Source organism: Pristis pectinata, chromosome 25, assembly GCF_009764475.1.
Source record: "Pristis pectinata isolate sPriPec2 chromosome 25, sPriPec2.1.pri, whole genome shotgun sequence".
Taxonomy (NCBI): Eukaryota; Metazoa; Chordata; class Chondrichthyes; order Rhinopristiformes; family Pristidae; genus Pristis; species Pristis pectinata.
This window is the reverse complement of record NC_067429.1, coordinates 23,132,928-23,150,598: the sequence shown is the minus strand read 5'-3', so window position 1 is coordinate 23,150,598 and position 17,671 is coordinate 23,132,928. Positions and strand designations below refer to the sequence as shown.

The 17,671-nt window shown below is 36.8% G+C and overlaps 1 protein-coding gene across 1 annotated transcript in view; it reads right to left on the bottom strand.

Moving 5' to 3' along the window:
- Positions 1-6,700: 6,700 nt before the first annotated feature.
- Positions 6,701-17,671, bottom strand: part of ccdc43 (coiled-coil domain containing 43) — an 11,826-nt gene continuing 855 nt past the window's right edge. The window contains exons 2-5 of the mRNA XM_052038611.1: positions 14,276-14,366; positions 13,919-14,054; positions 10,063-10,118; positions 6,701-7,483 (exon numbers count right to left, since the gene is read on the bottom strand). Of these exons, the coding sequence (XP_051894571.1) occupies positions 7,296-7,483; positions 10,063-10,118; positions 13,919-14,054; positions 14,276-14,366 (471 nt within the window). The 3' untranslated portion in view covers positions 6,701-7,295. The remainder of the gene's footprint in view (positions 7,484-10,062; positions 10,119-13,918; positions 14,055-14,275; positions 14,367-17,671) is intronic.

The window sequence follows — 17,671 nt, the reverse complement described above, 5'->3', positions numbered from 1 at the left end:
TATCACTGTTTGTTGATGCATGTTTTAATTTATATGTTTAAAAATCATTTCAAATAGTTTCAATTATTTTTGTTGATGTTAGGCAGGTTTGCTTGTGCCTGTGTAGTGAGAAGCTACATGATGGCAATATATGATGCAATTGATAACCCACAATTAATTGTGCTCGTATATGCTATAATAGAATAACAGAATCTGTACTAAACAAGTAACTACATTACATAATTATATGCATTAACCAATTGTATTTGATTAATGCTAATCACAGAAAGCAGATGACTTTCAGCAACAAAAAAACATTTTCAGAGAAAAGTGAAAAAGGAATACAAAAAATGACCTTGTGCAATGATACAAAACCTTGTAAAATGAAACTTGCAAGGTACTACAAATAGTCTATACCTTCCCAAACTCAAAGAAACAATTATCTTTGTTACAAGAAATACTGCTTCATTATCAAAAGCATGACCAAGTACTATTTAATATGTAAATCTTACTTTATTATTAAGGATATTTTGCAGAGAATGTTGCACTGGCTACAGTGTGTTGTACCTCTGTAGTAAAACTACAGGAATAATGCATTATCTATCTAACAGTCTAGATGTGTTGATTTCATATTTGGAATGTGTTAACATTTACTGAGTTTGACATGTGCATTCATTTTAATTAGTGCTAATATGCCTCACATATTTAGTATTCATTACAGATATTTTAAAAGCTAGTTATGAGGCAACTTGTTTCTAATGTGTACAGTCTGCAAAAGTTGATGGCTTATTTTCCATTTGGACATCTGTAGTACTATTCAAAGTTTTTGTAATGGAACAGTGAGCTGTTCTGCATTTCTGATATGAAATCTAGAGGGTGTAACTGATAAATGTGCCCACACAAATGAGTTTGATATTATGTCAGTATATGTTCAGTAATCTTTGTAGGACATTTGAAACTTGTAACCAAAGTGAATTGCTTCAAACTTGACAGTATTGTACTTGATTTAGTGGTACATAACAAACTAAATTGTCATTCATTTCAAATTCATTGATTGAAAATGTTTGTAAATATCTTAAAATCATTTGAAAAGTACATTAAATTATTTTGAGACATTCAACCTCGGGTTACCTTTGAGAAGTCAGCAAACGAGACACACAAATTTGAGATTTTCAAAATTAATTTGTCTTACTTGGTGTAATTGTCACTTAGAGATACTGTATCTTGATATGATTTACAGGGACTTCCATAAAATTAACAAATTTCTTCCATTATATGAAATACCTTAACATTTTAAAATATTTCCCTTGAAATCAGTTTCAACCATATTGTTTAATAGTGCATCTTGATGTTATCCAGAAGGCATTTTAATGTAGTCTTCAATTACATTTAAGATATGTCAAAATAAATGTGATGTATCAGATATCTTTAATATGATGGTTTGTGTTGTACAATTAACTTCAGGAACTTGAATCTTTTGACCTTTTGAGTTTATGAATTGAATGCTTCTTTAGATTAATGAATGAAAGAAACATATCTTTGTCATATGTGTGATAAATTGATCAGGAATACAGTATGAAAAACCTCCTAGATGTTAAAATGTTTGTGATCAATGAAATACTTGGTAATGTAATACATAATTTCTGAAATAGTTATCTCATGAGGAGTCAACAGAAGGTTGTGCATTTAAAAAGAGCATGTAGTGACTGCTTGAAACAATGTCATTTAAAAATGGAAAAGAGTTAACCCAAGTTCCAAAATTAATATTTAAGAAGTTGACTTTGTATCAAAGAAGGTGAAATTTTTGATTTTCCTAAGTTAAAGTTGATATATTTTACTGAACTCTGCAAGTTACTGAAAATATGACATTAAATAAATTAAATACTGATCTAATTTCTTTTATTAATTACAATTTTTTACAATGTACAACTGGAATATTTAACATACCTCAATAGAAATAGTTATGCCTCATGTCCATCAAATAAGACTATTAGGAAAGATTCCAGCTATTTTTAAAATCTGAGAACGCAAAAGTTGAAAATAACAAAATGGATTATCTTCAGCAAAAAAAAATTAAGCCCAGAATCAGCACAGAGGGAACACAGATAAAAGTAAATAATGGAACTACAATGCCCACAAGTTGTGAAACATTCTACCTGTTGTTTGGATTTCATGAATGCCAAATTTGTTTGATTTATGGTGACATTTGCAGCACAAAGTACATTGGTTGCCATGTTGATAAGTGTTTAAAATGCGCAACACTGATGCTTCTCAGAAGCATAAGGAATAGTCAAATCATGTCAATCAGCACACAAATTGAAGTTTTATGTGCTTACTCATGTTCTTGTACTAACCATGCACAGTTGAACATGCCTTCACCAGTAGGAAAGGTCTCCCCCCAACACCATTTAAAGTGAATGTCAAGTGTTTGCAGGTTAGTTGTCACAGTAGATTACCTACCACGTTGCTTTGTTAAATCATGTTGGCTACTTCCTTAAAAGTTGCAGATGTTAATAGAGAGCACTGGGCTTGAAGCTAAAGGAATTTGTCTTAAGGCTTCTGCATTCATCTTGGTGTCTGCAGCATTACAGAAAATGAGCAGAGGGTGTAAGGTAGAATAAACTGCTAGAAGAGAGGAGAGAAAGACTCTTTGCAGGAGGCCAAAGCAACATCAAGCAACTGACATGCTTGATCCTCAGCAAGCATCTGTACTTCTGTAAGGATATCCTCATTAAAATGCCACATGCTGCAGCCAAACTTCAGTCTGAGAGCAGGACAAGAACCTCTGGCTATCAGCTTTTATGTGTCAGACTCCTTCCAGTTCAGAGCTGAAGATATATATAACATTGCAATTTGTCCTCAACTGCTGATTGAGAAAGTCTTTGTCTTGCCAGTGAATAGCAGACGGAACAAGCGCATCAGGGGAGGCAGCCTCTCAGCATCCATCATTTGAATCCATCTAAGACTTATTTGCTTCAATAAAATCAACTCATCTGTGCATGCATCATGAAATGCAAGTTGAAAACAAAAAAAATGTTTATTTATTTACTTTTTTCCCCACATAAATTCCTTGAGAGTGGATTTTATTTTGAATCTCAAATTTTTGGTTAGTGATCTTTGAATTCTGTAAGGGCAAATTTCCATACCCATCTGGCTGTAACATGGGGCTCACCTGTATTCTCCCCACCTCCCTTCTCTACCTTTTCTGAACACTTTGTATCCCAAGAATCTGAAGCCCTCCTTCCAGTCCTAAACCTTCAACCATGCATTAATCCACCTGTTCTTCCTATTTTTACTCTCATTAACGTGAAAATTGGGCACAATCTAGAGAGGACTATTTTACCACTTTTATTTTTTGCCTCTCAAAACCCTAAATGCATGACCTTAATCCTTTTCTTCCCACCACAAATTCTGGTTACTCCCTATCCCACCCCAGAATGTTTTGTGCTCTCCTTGTTATCTTTTATCCTGGTATCAAGGAGGCAATACACTATTTCAGCTCCTCCAGCTTCAGCCAGATACCCAACTTGTGCTCTGTTCAAATTTAATCCCAATTAAAACAAAAGCAGCACTTCCTTTCCCCAACTTCACTAGATTGTCATACTTACTTAATTAAAACTTTTGCACTATGTTGAGGCTGAACCTTAGAGAAGTTTGAATAAATATTAAGATTTGAATCTTAAAATAAATCAAGGTCACTCAGTTTTTTCTTATCTCATTGCTTCTATTCAATTGTAATACCCAAGAGGCCATTTCCCATCTCCTGCCATCTAATGACTTTTTGAGACAGTCCTCCCCCTCTCCATCATCAAATTGCCCAAGCTGACCACATCTAACTGTCCAACACTGGCTGCAGATTTGTGAAAAATCACACGAGGCTGTTTTCAAAACTATGTAATACATCAAAAATTCTATTGAACAATAAAAGATATAGATTTTCAACATTATCCACAAAATTTTGGGCCCCAGCATCTAATGGCAATTATATTTATTCCAAAGATTTGGTTTATTGTGAGCATTTTTTGGCCATCATTGGTATTTAATTGCTTTGAAGATGCATCCTTCAAGTCCTACTTAGCAGTCAACTTGCCTATATATCCCATTACTTTGTGGAGGCTCCTAACAGACAAGAACTACTAATTTTACGTAAGCAGTAGTGGTAGGAGCAGGTCATTCAGCCTCTCAAGCCATTCAATAAGGTTGTGGCTCATCTGATTTTGCCCTCAGATCCACTTTACTGCTTGTTCCCCATACCCTTAATTCCCTATAGACCTAAAAGCCCAGTCTTAATATATTCAACAATTTAGTCTCTACAGCTGTCTAGGGTGGATAATTCCAAAGGTTCATGGCCATTAGAAATTCCTCTTCATTCCCATATTAAACAGACTAGATTTTCCCTCCTCAGATAATTTGCTATGTCTATATCAGAACTGGCTCTTTCTGCTGCAAGTCATCCACAAACTGATTGACCCTAAATTCATTCTATCAGCATTTACATCCAAGTGTTGTGGATAATCAAGCTGTGCAATTCATTTTTAAAAGGACATTTCTACCCCCTTTTGAATAATCCTACATTTGTCTTCCAATATAGTAGCTTATTAACTTGTTTAAATCCATTAGTCTTTGTTTTAACAGAAATCATTGGACAAAATGATATCTGATGACTTCTGAAAAACTTGGCTTCCATCCCAAGTAATGTTACTGTTAGTCTTGCAGCCCATTCTCCACTTAGAAAAGGGTTACTGGCTTCAGTTCATAGAATAAGCTCTATTTAATGAAAGCTGCATCCCTAAATTGATAACTATGAAACTTATTTCTATAAAACAAATTTAAAAAATTAACCCAATATATTTCTATTTCAAACTAACTAAATGATCTTTGAAAAATCAAAGAACTGCAGATGCCAGAATGCAGGTTCTCCCCAGCTTATGAAAGCACAACACAGATATAGCCCATACATATGAATGAGCATTTGGGAGACTGGCAGCATGGATTTGCCACATGGAAACTCAGTTCACAGCCACATTCTTACTTGTGAACTGTTACGAACAGTTCACAGGAACAGATTCCTGCATAATCTGGGGATGACCTGTATAGAAAATGCTGGAAATACTCAGCACATCAGGCAACAGCTGTGGAAAAAGAGATAGTTAACATTTCAGAACTGGGAAAGAGAAAAACAAGTTGCAAGGGAAGATAGGTGAAGGGAGTAGGGATGGATAGGGCAAAGGCAATTGCTGTGATAGTTCAAGGCCAGGGTATCTGAGAGGATCCAGTCAAATGGGTTAATTGGGAAGGTGGGGGAGTTAAAGAGTTATAATACACAAACTGTAATGCGTTACAAGTGGCAGCGCTGTGGAACATTACCAGTAGGTTAGGCTGTGCTCAATGGAAAACCAAAAACACTCAGCCAATATCACAGTTGGATGACTTGCAACAGAAACAGCCAGTTCTGATACGGAGAAAGCAAATTATCTGAAAAGGGAAAATTTGATTTAGAATCTAGAAATCTGCAATGTGCCCAGACAGGAGATAAGGTGCTGTTCCTCAGGCTTGCATTGGACTTCATTATAACAGGGCAGGAGGCCACTGCCATAGGCAACTGGAAACTCAGGGTCACTCCCATGGACTCAATGCAGATGCTCTGCAAAGCAGTGAAACAATCTGCATTTGCTTTCTCCAATACAGAGGAAACCACATTGTGAACACCAAATACAGTACGCAGGGTTGGAAGAAGTGCAAGTGAATCACTGCTTCACCTGGAAAGACCCCATTTGTTTCTGTGCATGGTGGGCAGGGAAGAGGTGACAGGATCAGTATCGCATGGTAAAGCATCGTGAGATGGGGAGTTGTTGGCAAAATGGACTCAGGAGTCACAAAGGGAATGCTGAAAGAGGAGGGGAAGATATAATTGCAATGTGGGATCCTGTTGTGGCAGAAATTGCAAAGGGTGATCCAATGAACACAAAGACTGATTGGGATGGAAGACAAGGACCAAGGAACTCTATCCCTGCTCTGTCCACAAGAGGGATGAGAGCAGAGATGCGTGGAATGGATGAGATGCAGTTGAGTACTCTATTCACTATGATGGAGTTGAAGCAACAGTTCAGGAAGGAGGAAGACATTTCAGAAGCACTTGTGTAAAACATCTCATAATTGGAGAAAATGCGACAGAAAGATAGAAACTGGGAGAATGGAATGAAATCCTTCCTTGGAAGGGAGGAGGATGTATAGCCTATAGGCTTGTAATGGGTGTTTGTCGGCAGCCATTTTTTCTGAGCTGAAGATAAAAAGTTATCTATAAATAGAAGGGAAGAGTCATTTATGGACCATGTAAAGGTGAGAGAAGGGTGGAAATTAGGAGCAAGAACAACAAAATTTTCAAGTTCTGTAATGAGTAGAGGAAGCAACACCAATGTAGTCTTTGATGTGCAGGAAAAATGTGAGTCAATGGAAGGGGCCTGAATGGGACTGAGACAAAGACATACTATAGCTATGAGAAATCACATGGGCCAAAGCTACACTTTGATATGGAGGAAGTGAGTGTAGTGGAAGGAAATGTTTTCAGTACAAGGGTAAAAGGACATTCTACTTCCTGTTAGAAGAGGGAGTAAACAGTTTGTCAAATTGATTAGTTAGAACTTGTCCTTAGCAAGTGAGTTTCCTCTACAGTACTCAACTCACAAAACTTCTTCTTAGTTTAAGAATAACAAACACTATATTTACAAGGTGAGCAATTTGCATATTTATTCTCACAAATTACAATTTAAATACTTTATTTTCCAAATCAAAGAATTAAAGTGAATAATAGTTCAAATAATTCAACAGATGATTTTAAATTTCAGGGCTGGACAGTACATTTTCCTTCAAAGAGCTAATGCCATCCAGAAACGTATTTAAAATAAACCTCAAAAACAACGTTCGATCTTCAAAACATCCTTTATTAATCAGTTACACTTCATCAAATGCACAAGAATCTCCCTTCACTGAAGGGGTTCCGCTTCACCAACTACTTTTGTCTGTGTAGGCTATTTTCATGTAAATGTTAGACACAGCAAATTGCAACACATTAAGAATCTGAAATACTTAATTGACAGCCTATGACAAACAAAAGACCTAACTGAAGTGTTTTATTTTACTTATGCAAACTGGAATTCAATGTTGACACAACACACTGCAAAAATTTGGCATTTTATAAAGAAAGTTTTTTTTAAATATTAGATGTCAAACTCCTCAAAACAAAATTGTGGCTGGTTCAGCACAGTTCATAACATCTGTGGATGCAAGTTTTGCATTTTGAGACATTCAAATCATTTTTACCGCTTCCGTTCTCCTTTCTGTGTTCTCTTCTTCTCCTTCTCTTTCCTTTCCTGCTTTGCAAGCTTGTCTTTTTCTCGCTGTAGTTTATCTTGCTCTTTCTTCTTCTGTGCATCTTCTCGAGCCTTTTCCCTTTCTGCTTTTTTCGCAACAAGAACAGCCTCAACATTCGTATTTTTGAAAAGAGCTATTGTTATATTAAGGAATTTTTCCAGTTAGTTAATGTTATGCTAAACAGAATAATAATTTATTTGTGACTAAAAATCCAAATGCAAATTATGAAAAATAGAACTGAAAGGAAAATATAAGCTGCAAAGAGTATTAAAACAACTTGATCTCACCTTTTTTCTTCATTAATTACAAGGAACCCTAGCCCAAAGAAACAAAGAATTGACAAGCATGTTAAAATCAATTTTTTTTGCATCAGTTTTCACCATGGAGGACACTAAATATCAAGATAACAGATGGGCTAATTTCAAATAACAGGAAGGAACTTGTAAAATTCCTAATCACAAGAGATGGTGTTAGAGAAACTCATGGGGCTAAAAAGGGACATTATCACCAGAACCAAAAGGCCTGCACCCAAGTGTTTTAAAGGAAGTGGCTGCAGAGAAAGTGAACCCATCAGATGAAATTGTTCAAAACTCACAAAATTCCAGAAAGGTACTATAAGATTGGAAAACAGCCAATGCGATTCCCTGGTTCAAACAGAAGGGAAGACAGAACACAGGGAACTGGAGGGCAGTTTGTTTAGCATCTATTGATGGCAAGGTGTTAGAATTAATGATCAAAGAAATTAAGAAAGCTGAATATAATCAAACCTAGTTAACATGGTTTTATGAAAGGTAAATTGTGTGACAAATTTGCTCAAATTCTTTGAGGATATGACAGGGAGAGTCGATAGAGGGGAACTGTAGATCTAGATGTATTTCGATATCCAAAAGATACTTGACAGGGTGCATAAATTAAAAGCCCAAGGTATTGGAGGAATTGTGTTAACATGGATTGAGCAAAAACCTGGCAAATAGAGTTTTTAATGTGGGGAATTGTGAGTTAATGCACTATGGTAAGAGGAATCAAAAGGCAATTATTATCTAAATGGAGAGAGACTGCAAGTGAGTGAAGTTTAGAGGGATCTAGGCATGAATCACAGAAAGTTAGCCAGCAGATGCAACAAGTAGACATAAGACTCATTGGCCTTAATTGTCAAGCGGTTGGAGTTTAAGAAGAGGGAGGTTTTGTTATAGTTGCACAGGGTGTTGGTGAGACCTCCCCTGAAATACTGTTCACCGTTTCGGTTCCCTTACCTAAAAAAAGATATAGTAGCATTGGAGGCAGCCCAAAGGAGATTCACCAAACTAATTCCTCAGACTGGAGGGTTATCTTATCAAGAGAAGCTAGACAGTGTGGGCCTGTATTCCCTGGAGTTTAAAAAAATGAGTGGTGATCTTATTCAAATGTACAAGATTGTAAGGGGACTTGACAGGGTTGATGTTCCAATGTTTTCACTAGTTGGAGAGTCATAAGGGATCATAGCTACAAAATAAAGGACCGACCATTTAAAATGGTTACGTGTACAAATTTCTTCTCGAGATTAGCTACCCTCAGAGAATTCTCTGCCCGAGGGTGTTAGAGGCCAGGTCATTAGAGATATTTGAGGTGGAGATAGATACAGATTTGAAAGATCAAGGAATTGAGGGTTATGGGGAACTGGCACAGAAACATAGCGGTTAGTGTAACGCTATTACAGTGCCAGCAGTCGGGGTTCAATTTCCACCGCTGTCTGTAAGGAGTTTGTAAGATCTCCCTATAACTGCGTGGCTTTCCTCCAGGTGCTCTGGCTTGCTCTCACACTCCCAAGACATATGGGTAGGTAGGTTAACATGGATGTAATTGGGCGGCGCGGGCTTGTTGGGCCAAAAGGGCCTGTTACCGTGCTGTATCAATAAACTTTTAAGAGGAGTTGAGGCCAGCATAAATTAGCCATGAATATATTGAATGGTGGGGCAGGCCGAGGGCCCTGTTGGCCTACTCCTGTCCTCATTTCTTTTTGGTTAAGTGTTCTAGAATGCCCTATAATTAATAATTACACAGATCCAAATTTTTTAAATGAAAATGTAAATCATTTTGCTGCTGACATTAAAGTTGAGGATAACTTCCATTCCCTTCTGATCCTAGAGTTTCAACTTAAAATGTTTTAAATTGGCGCTCTTGAAAACTCACAGAAAAAGATCTATAACAGCAACAAAAGTATTCTTAAAATGCACCTCATTAATCACAGTTTCTAGACGACAGTGAGAAAATGGAGGCAGGTGCTGTAACAACGTTTAAAAGTTATCTGGATGAGCATTTGGATCATCAAGGCACACAAGGCTACATCAAGTGTTGGTAAGTGGGATTAGTATAAATGGGTATGATGGGCAGCATGGACACGGTGGGCCAAAGGGCCTGTTTACATGACTTTATGGTGGCAGAACTCAATTTCAGAAAAATAACAAAACCTGTAATCAATACTAGACTATTCAACAAATTAAATGTTATGAATGTATTCACTAATAATCGGAAATAATTTAAAATGCTTGCTCAGCAAATATAGACATCAAAATTATGCCCCACATAAACCTTAAAAAAAGCATGCAATTAACTTTATCCTAAAAAGCATAATTGCAATATTTTGAAATGTTACAATCACAAAATATTTGTTCATTATGATCAAAGTACCTTATGAAATCATATACCAAAATTAATGCATTAAAAAAAGGATACACTTATCACTGTCAAAGTTAAATGATCCACTTGCTCCATGGCCCTCTTCATCTTCAGTGTTTAAGTTAAAGAAATTAAAATGTCAAGTCATAAATAACAAATAAAATTCGAAGAACTGGTGCATTATAGTATTTTTTTGACACACAGTTGTTTCGGATATAACACACACCCAAAGGGCATTTCCAGCAAGACTTATTGGATCTATTCCTACTCTCAGAGCTCCTAGATGTAGAATTTTCAAGGAGAAAGCAACTTCAAGAGGTTCATTGAAAAAAATCTAAAATAGGCCACATGAAGTGACCAAGTGAGTTAGCTTGCAGACCCTTTTATCCAGGGCAATAGATTAAAACCAAACGTAGTTTAAAGAAATTAAATGATACACTGGATGTTAGGTTGATCAATACTAATTCAATTTTGAGTAGATTTGTCAACAAAAGTTTAGACAGAATTTGGCAATCTCACTCAATTATTACAAAAATTGGCTAATACAGAGAAAGTATCACATTCTGTGTTTGCGACATAGGAAACATGTTAATATTTTTTGCCCATCCTTTTGTAGGCCAAGTGGCATTAAAAAAAAAATCAACCACATCATAAGGGACTAGACACCTACAATCCCTTCTATAATATAATTAGTACTTTTATGACCATCCAGCAAGTTTTGTAGCTAGGTTTACTTAATTTCATAGTGTTATTTTGAATTTCAGACCTATGAATTGGCAGTCTACTGTACCGTGCTTCATTATTATAAGTGATCTTAAGATGATAGAATCAGAAAAAAATGCTGCACACAAGGGTCTCAAAACTGTTTCAATACATTGACCAACAAAATTACAAGTCCTGCAATATTTACTGGCATATCACTCCCAACTCATAATAGATCAAAAGTATAATGTTGTCTTTGGGACAAGTAAAACATTTATATCATAACTGATTTTCCTAACAGTTCATTTACTCTACACTTGTAGCTGGACCCCAATTTCAGAATTTTGTGGAAATATTTAAAATCAATCTATGTAAATACTGCATAACTCATTATCCTGAAGGAAGTGACAGCAGAACCACTGTTACAGACACTTAAAAAGTTACTAGTAAAGGGAATAATGTCAGAAGATTCAGATAGCTAATATAATTCCAAATATAAAAAGGGAGATAGGTAAGTCTCAGTGGATTAAAGACCAAATGGGTTCAGACTAGTATTTGGAAAAATAATTGTTACATAAAAAGATACAAAAAAATTTAGAATCTAAAACTATGTAACCAGCATGGATTCCAAAACGGTCAAGGTTGACCAACCTTATTGAATTCCTTCACGTTAAGGAAGGTAAAACAGGGTCATGAAGTATATACCACATATTTAGATTTTGAATAAGCCTTTGATAGATATTGCACAGTAGATGTATGACCAGTCAGAATGTTTAGAATCAGCAAAATGTATTAAAGTGAATAGCAACCTCGCTATAAACAAGTTTTGATTGGTACTCATTACACAAATTGGTAAATAATAATATTTCATGAATATTATTGCTGTGCACTGAATGAATTGGATTTGGGAATCAGACAGACAATTTCACCACTTGCAGATAAATCCAAATGAAGGAGTGTAATTAATATTGAGAAATAAGATGGCAAGATACAGGAAGAAAAACTTGCAGAATAAGCATGCAATAACATTACACTGGAACATAAGTAATACAATTTAGCAAGAACAAGGAGACCATGTCAACCTGTCTAAGATGTAAATTCCCAGATCACTAATAAACAAAGCAGACCCATAGAACAAAACAATAAATAAAAGATAAACATTTGGGTTTCATTTCTAGAGGGATAAAATTGAAAAGCAAGAAAGTTGGTCTAAAAACTGGGGACCTAAAAGGTGCTCTTATAGATCTGTAGGGGAGCAGGCCAAAATCAATTCAATCATTGGTCTTCTAGTCCAGCACTAAGCAGATCACAGAAGGGAAAATATAGCTTCTGGGACTGGGGCTGTTGATCAAGGCCTGCCAAATGGGTGCAGCAATTAAATTTGATGATGGAGTGAGTGAAGCTCCGAATGGATTTGAACAAGGACGAGAATTTCCAAATTGAGCTGTTTTGTAAATAGGAACCAGTGTTAGTCAGCATGCACATAAGTGATAACTGGACAGAACTTGGTGCAAGTTAGGTCATGAGCAGCAGAATTTAGGCTGACACAATGGGCCAAAGGTCCTGTTTCTGGCTTCTAACAACAAAAGGGTTTTAGCACCAGTATCTAGATCAACTGAGAAAACAGGCAAAGGAATGGCACATGGAACTTAACTCAGGCAAGTGTGAAGTATTTTGGAAAGTTAAACGAGAGCAAGACAGCCACAGTGAATGGCAGGGCCCTGGGAGTGTTGCAGAACATTGGGATACAAGTACAAAGTTCCCTAGAAACAGGAACACAGATAGACGGTATGGTGACAAAAGGTGTACAGCATGTGTGCATCGGCCAAGGCAGTGAGCATAAGAGTTGGGACGTCATGTTACAGTTGTACAAAATGTTGGTCAGGCTGCACTTGGAATACTGTATGCACTTCAGGTCACCACACTGTAGGAAGGATGTGATTAAGCTAAAGCAGGTGCAGAAATGATTCACAAAGGTGTTGCCTGGATTGGAGGGCTTGAGTGATCAGGAGAGCTTGGATAGGCTCGGACTGTTTTCCCTGGAGCAAAGGAGGCTGAGAGTTATATAAAATTATGAAAAGGCATAGATAGGGTAGATAGCCAGTCTCTGTTTCCCATGGTAGGCATTTCAAAAACAAGAGGACATAGGCTTAAGGCGAAAGAGAGAGGAGGTTTGAAGGAGATCTGAGGGGTAAATTTTTCCACATGAAGAGTAGTTGGTGTCTGCGATGAGCTAACAGAGGGTGATGGAGGCAGGACCAGTAACAACATTTAAGAGGCATCTTGACTGATACTTGTACTAGCAGGGCATAGCCAGCGGAGGGGTAAGTCAGGTGAGGGTGGGGTACGACATCCAAGTGTGGTGACATAATCTTCAATGTTTTGAAGTGCTTTGTAATCAATGAATTATTTTGAGATTGCTAATCTGCTAGAAATTGATGCAAACAGGAGCCTGATTAGCTGGGAAGTGAAAGATTCCTTTTTAAAAAGACAGAAACATTATTTATTATAAATACCATTTTATACCAAATCTTCTAATTAGAAGAAAGTATGTGCTAGATCAATTAATTGCAATATTTTGGTCCACCACTTGGTCAGAACCATACTTACATAGAGTAGAATTCTGATAATCCAGCACACTTGGGATTTAGGTGGTGGCAGACTGGCAAATGTTCTGAACTATTGAAAATTATTCCTATTAATACCCTGACAATTTTAATTCAAAATTCTTTCCCCAAGATATTACACAGCACTATAATAAATTTTCTAGAGAACCAGGCAAGTTTAAATGGTGCATGCAAGTTTCAAGGGAGAGCAGGAATTGGGACCCAGGTGGCTTTAATCACTTGTAAGCCAGATGCTGAATAACAGGAATTTCCAAACAGTGTGATAACGGCTAATGCCAGTAGAAAAACATTTAATATTGCAGAAATATTGCTAACTAAATAACTTTTATTAAGATATCAGGTTTATCATTCCCTCCTGTTTTAAAAGAAAATCAAGGTTTCCCTTATTTGTGCTGTTACATTTTCACCTTCCATGATGCCACACACAGAAGCTGTACCTCACCCTCACCTGCCAACTTTTCCTCTTTTGCTGGAAGAAGGACAGGAAAGGAGCAAGACTAGGTTTTGAAATGAGTAAAGGTAAAATTACTCTACTGAAGTTATCTTCATTCTTCTTTCTGAGAATGTAATACGAGAAAGGATATTCCTCCTCATCGGTTATATTTGCATACTGTGCAAGAACTGCAGCCTTTGTAGATTTCTCCTCTTCTGAAGCACCTTTTTGTTTCACAACAATCTGGGCTTGTTTCTCAATCATACTTGCAATGGCGTGTACTTCATCTTAAAAAACAGACAAAAGGGCTCCAATTAGATATTAAACTTTGATAGTTAGAATCCCAAAAAGCAGCAAAAGATTTTCATTATTATCTTCATAACAATAGTGTATGAAAATAACATCCTGCATAGAAACATACTCACCCAATTAATTGGCTTCATGCATTTAAAATATGCAAATAAAAGAACAGCAATTATTCGACATCTGAGATTATCCTGAATTTTACCTTCAACATTTTTCTCTTGTGTGATATTGTTTGTGATCTCAGACCACTTTTGAATTATTTCTTTGCAAATGATTGCTAATGAATCTTCATCCTGAAAAACAATAATAGTACAAGTGCTGTTTTATACACAACCTGGCTCAAAAAATTAGGTATATTCAAGACTAATAAACATGTAGTTCAGAAATATTCTGGCCTCTTATAATAATTTTGAGTGTAGACCAATTGTACCATTCTGTATAATTGAAGATCTGTACTCTAGAACTAGCTTGATATAGTTAAGCTGATCCAGTAAAACATCAAACCAACAGATATATCCTGTTACAAAAAGCAGGACAAACTCATTTGGCTGATTACCAGTGTTGGAGGGCAGGCACAGTAGCGTAGCGGTTAGCATAATGCTATTACAGTGCCAACGACCCAGGTTCAATTCCAGCCACTGTCTGTAAGGAGTTTGTACGTTCTCCCCGTGTCTGCGTGGGTTTCCTCTGGGTGCTCCAGTTTCCTCCCACATTCCAAAGACGTACAGGTTAGGAAGTTGTGGGCATGCTATGTTGGCGCAGGAAGTGTGGCAACACTTGCGGGCTGCCCCCAGAACGCTCTACGCAAAAGATGTATTTCACTGTATGTTTTGATGTACACGTAACTAATAAAGAAAGCTTATAATAAAAAATATCAAAACTGACAAAGCAATAAATTGCTCAAAATACAATTCTTCAAATAACAAACCACATGCAGTTTGACCCTAATAGCATCCAGTTGACAAGTAATAAATTGCATCAAATAAGTACCAGGCAATTACTACCTTCAACAATACAAAACCTGGTCATCTACCCTTGGTGAACAATACCATTACCAACATCGTGAGGAATCACTATTGAGCAGGTACGCAAGTGCTTCAACTGTAAGAAAAAGTCAGACACTTGACATTCTGCAATAAGTTGGTATTAACCCAACTCCCCAAATTGGAAATATGAAATACTCTTCACTTGTGTGCATGAGTGCTATTCCATCAATACCAAAGATCTTCAACATCATTCAGATCTCCAAGAGGTTCCAGAGTTAACAGTGCAGTGGTAAGAAAAGCCATAGTAGGAGATGTTGCGCTAATTATACAGTCAAGGGTGGAACCAAGTGAGAACCACTGAGCTACTCAGTGACACTTGTATTGTATGGTGTGGCAGCAAGTCCTGAACACTGCAGAAATTGAGGGAAAACAAATGTGACTTACAGTATATTATCTCACAGTTCCAACACTGTTTTCTGTTTCTCCTCTTTCCTTCTGTTTTCATTCATCTCCTAATTACATCTCTTCCAGACAGATCATTTTTGATCAACAAGACTTCACCAAAACCATCTCTGTCATTCAGGCTCTTGGTCTCCAGACATTCCTTTTCTTCTCTCCACATCTCCCTCTTCTCTGCAACTTAAAAATTATCTCCTAAGTTTTCTCACTTTTGGTGAAAGATCTATGGCCTTAAACATTAACTCTCTCACTTTCTCCACAGCTGCTATCTGACCTGTTGAGTATTTTCAGCATTTTATTTTGTTTTTATTTGAGGATACCTTTTTTTCTATAGCAGGATGAAACTCTAAGAGAGAGATTCAAACAGGACTTAGAGGAAAGAAAGGCATTGCTTTGGGAGTACTGGCATGTTTAATAACTGAGAGAAAACAGACTGGAGGAGGTACTAGCTTGCAGGAATGGAAAATTCAACAATGCCCTTTTTTGGAAATATGGTTTAAGAGGATGAGGCAGAAATGAGGAGAGAACCATTTACAAAATTATCTAACTTGTACCCAGAAAGGGAAGCTGACAATCAGTAGTAGCTCAATGGAAATCTGGTTAGGAGAATAGCAAGTAGGTCTCCTGGAGATCATTGGAAGCATGAGGTCATCCTAAAAGAATTTATATTCTTGTTATTATCTTCTTACAACAAAGCAGTTTATGCATTTTTTTGCAATAATATGCAGAGATGAGATTCAGAAAATAAGATTTGTTATGTATCCTTAATTGTCATTTCTCTTGACTTCAGTTTGATTTTTGTTAAAACATCCCTGTCTATTTTTAATTACCTTGCACAAGTCACCTAACATTATACAACAGCTCTTAGCCCTCTCTGATCTCAGTTAATTTCCAAGATCCAGTTAGTGATCCCACAATACCATTTATATCAGCAACTTCACATTTTTGAATTTGTTGTCATATGCTCAAGTACATGTATGGACAGGTGCAATGAAAAACATACTTGCACAAGCATCACAGGCACATAGCATCAGATACACAACATTCACAAGAAAAACATAAATTAAACATAAATAATACATAATTTTACAAGAAAGAACACAATCAGAACAAAAATGACAAAGTCCAATGTAGTACAAAATGGTCATATCTTGTTATACTGAAATAGTGATTAGGGTTGTACCGGTTGGTTCAAGAACCAAATGAATGAAGGGAAGTAGCTGTTCTTGAACTTGGTGGTGTGGGAGTTCAGGCTTCTGTACCTCCTGCCTGAGGGTAGCTGCGAGAAGATAGCATGGCCTGGATGGTGGGGATCTTTGATGATAGATGTTGCGGCCTAATATCTGTGGCTTAATAAATATCCTTTGTACAAACACAGTATTAAGGAACAAATTTAAGGAAGACTTGCTTCCACTTAGTTCCAAGGAGCATTCTTTCAAAATGAAGTAATGGAGTGGCCATTGCATGCCAGCTGCCAAACTTCACCGAGAGGGGTTATGGTCCAATGATAAGGAAGTCCAAGTTAATTAGACCATCCCCAACCACCACTCATTTTCTTTTGAGCCATACCCCAATTGTCAACAGCACCCAGTCCCATTGGATGTGCCATCTAAGACGGCAACTTAGCCCAGACCCATATCCACACCCCAAATCTCTTCCAGAAAACCTCAGGGAATCTTCAGCCTGGTGCTCCCCGATATCAGCAGACTGTGATCTCCCAGTACTCTGTGAATGGGCCTATTAGGCCCTTCTTAATGTTGTGATACCAAAAACACCATAAGTAGGGCCTACTGGGCTTGCTGTACTCTCCCAGAACAATACCTGCACTCCCAAGTGTTAAATTACAAGGAGAGATGAAAAAAATCAACCCCCAGTTAACTTAGATCATGGATGGAGAATAAAGCTCCAAAATTAAATTACCAGGAACAAAAGTTAAAACAATATTATTAAACACCAAACCACATCCACAAAGGATGGGCATTTCAACTTTTGTTTCTCTTAACAAGTCAATCTTTCCCATTTTAATGAAGTGTTTGAGAGAGATAAATAAGAACACATTATAAATGTATAATATTCAGACAAGTAATTTACTTCTTGTAATAATAGCTAGGAAGTATAAACATTTTTTAAAAACCTGCAGATGCTGGAAATCT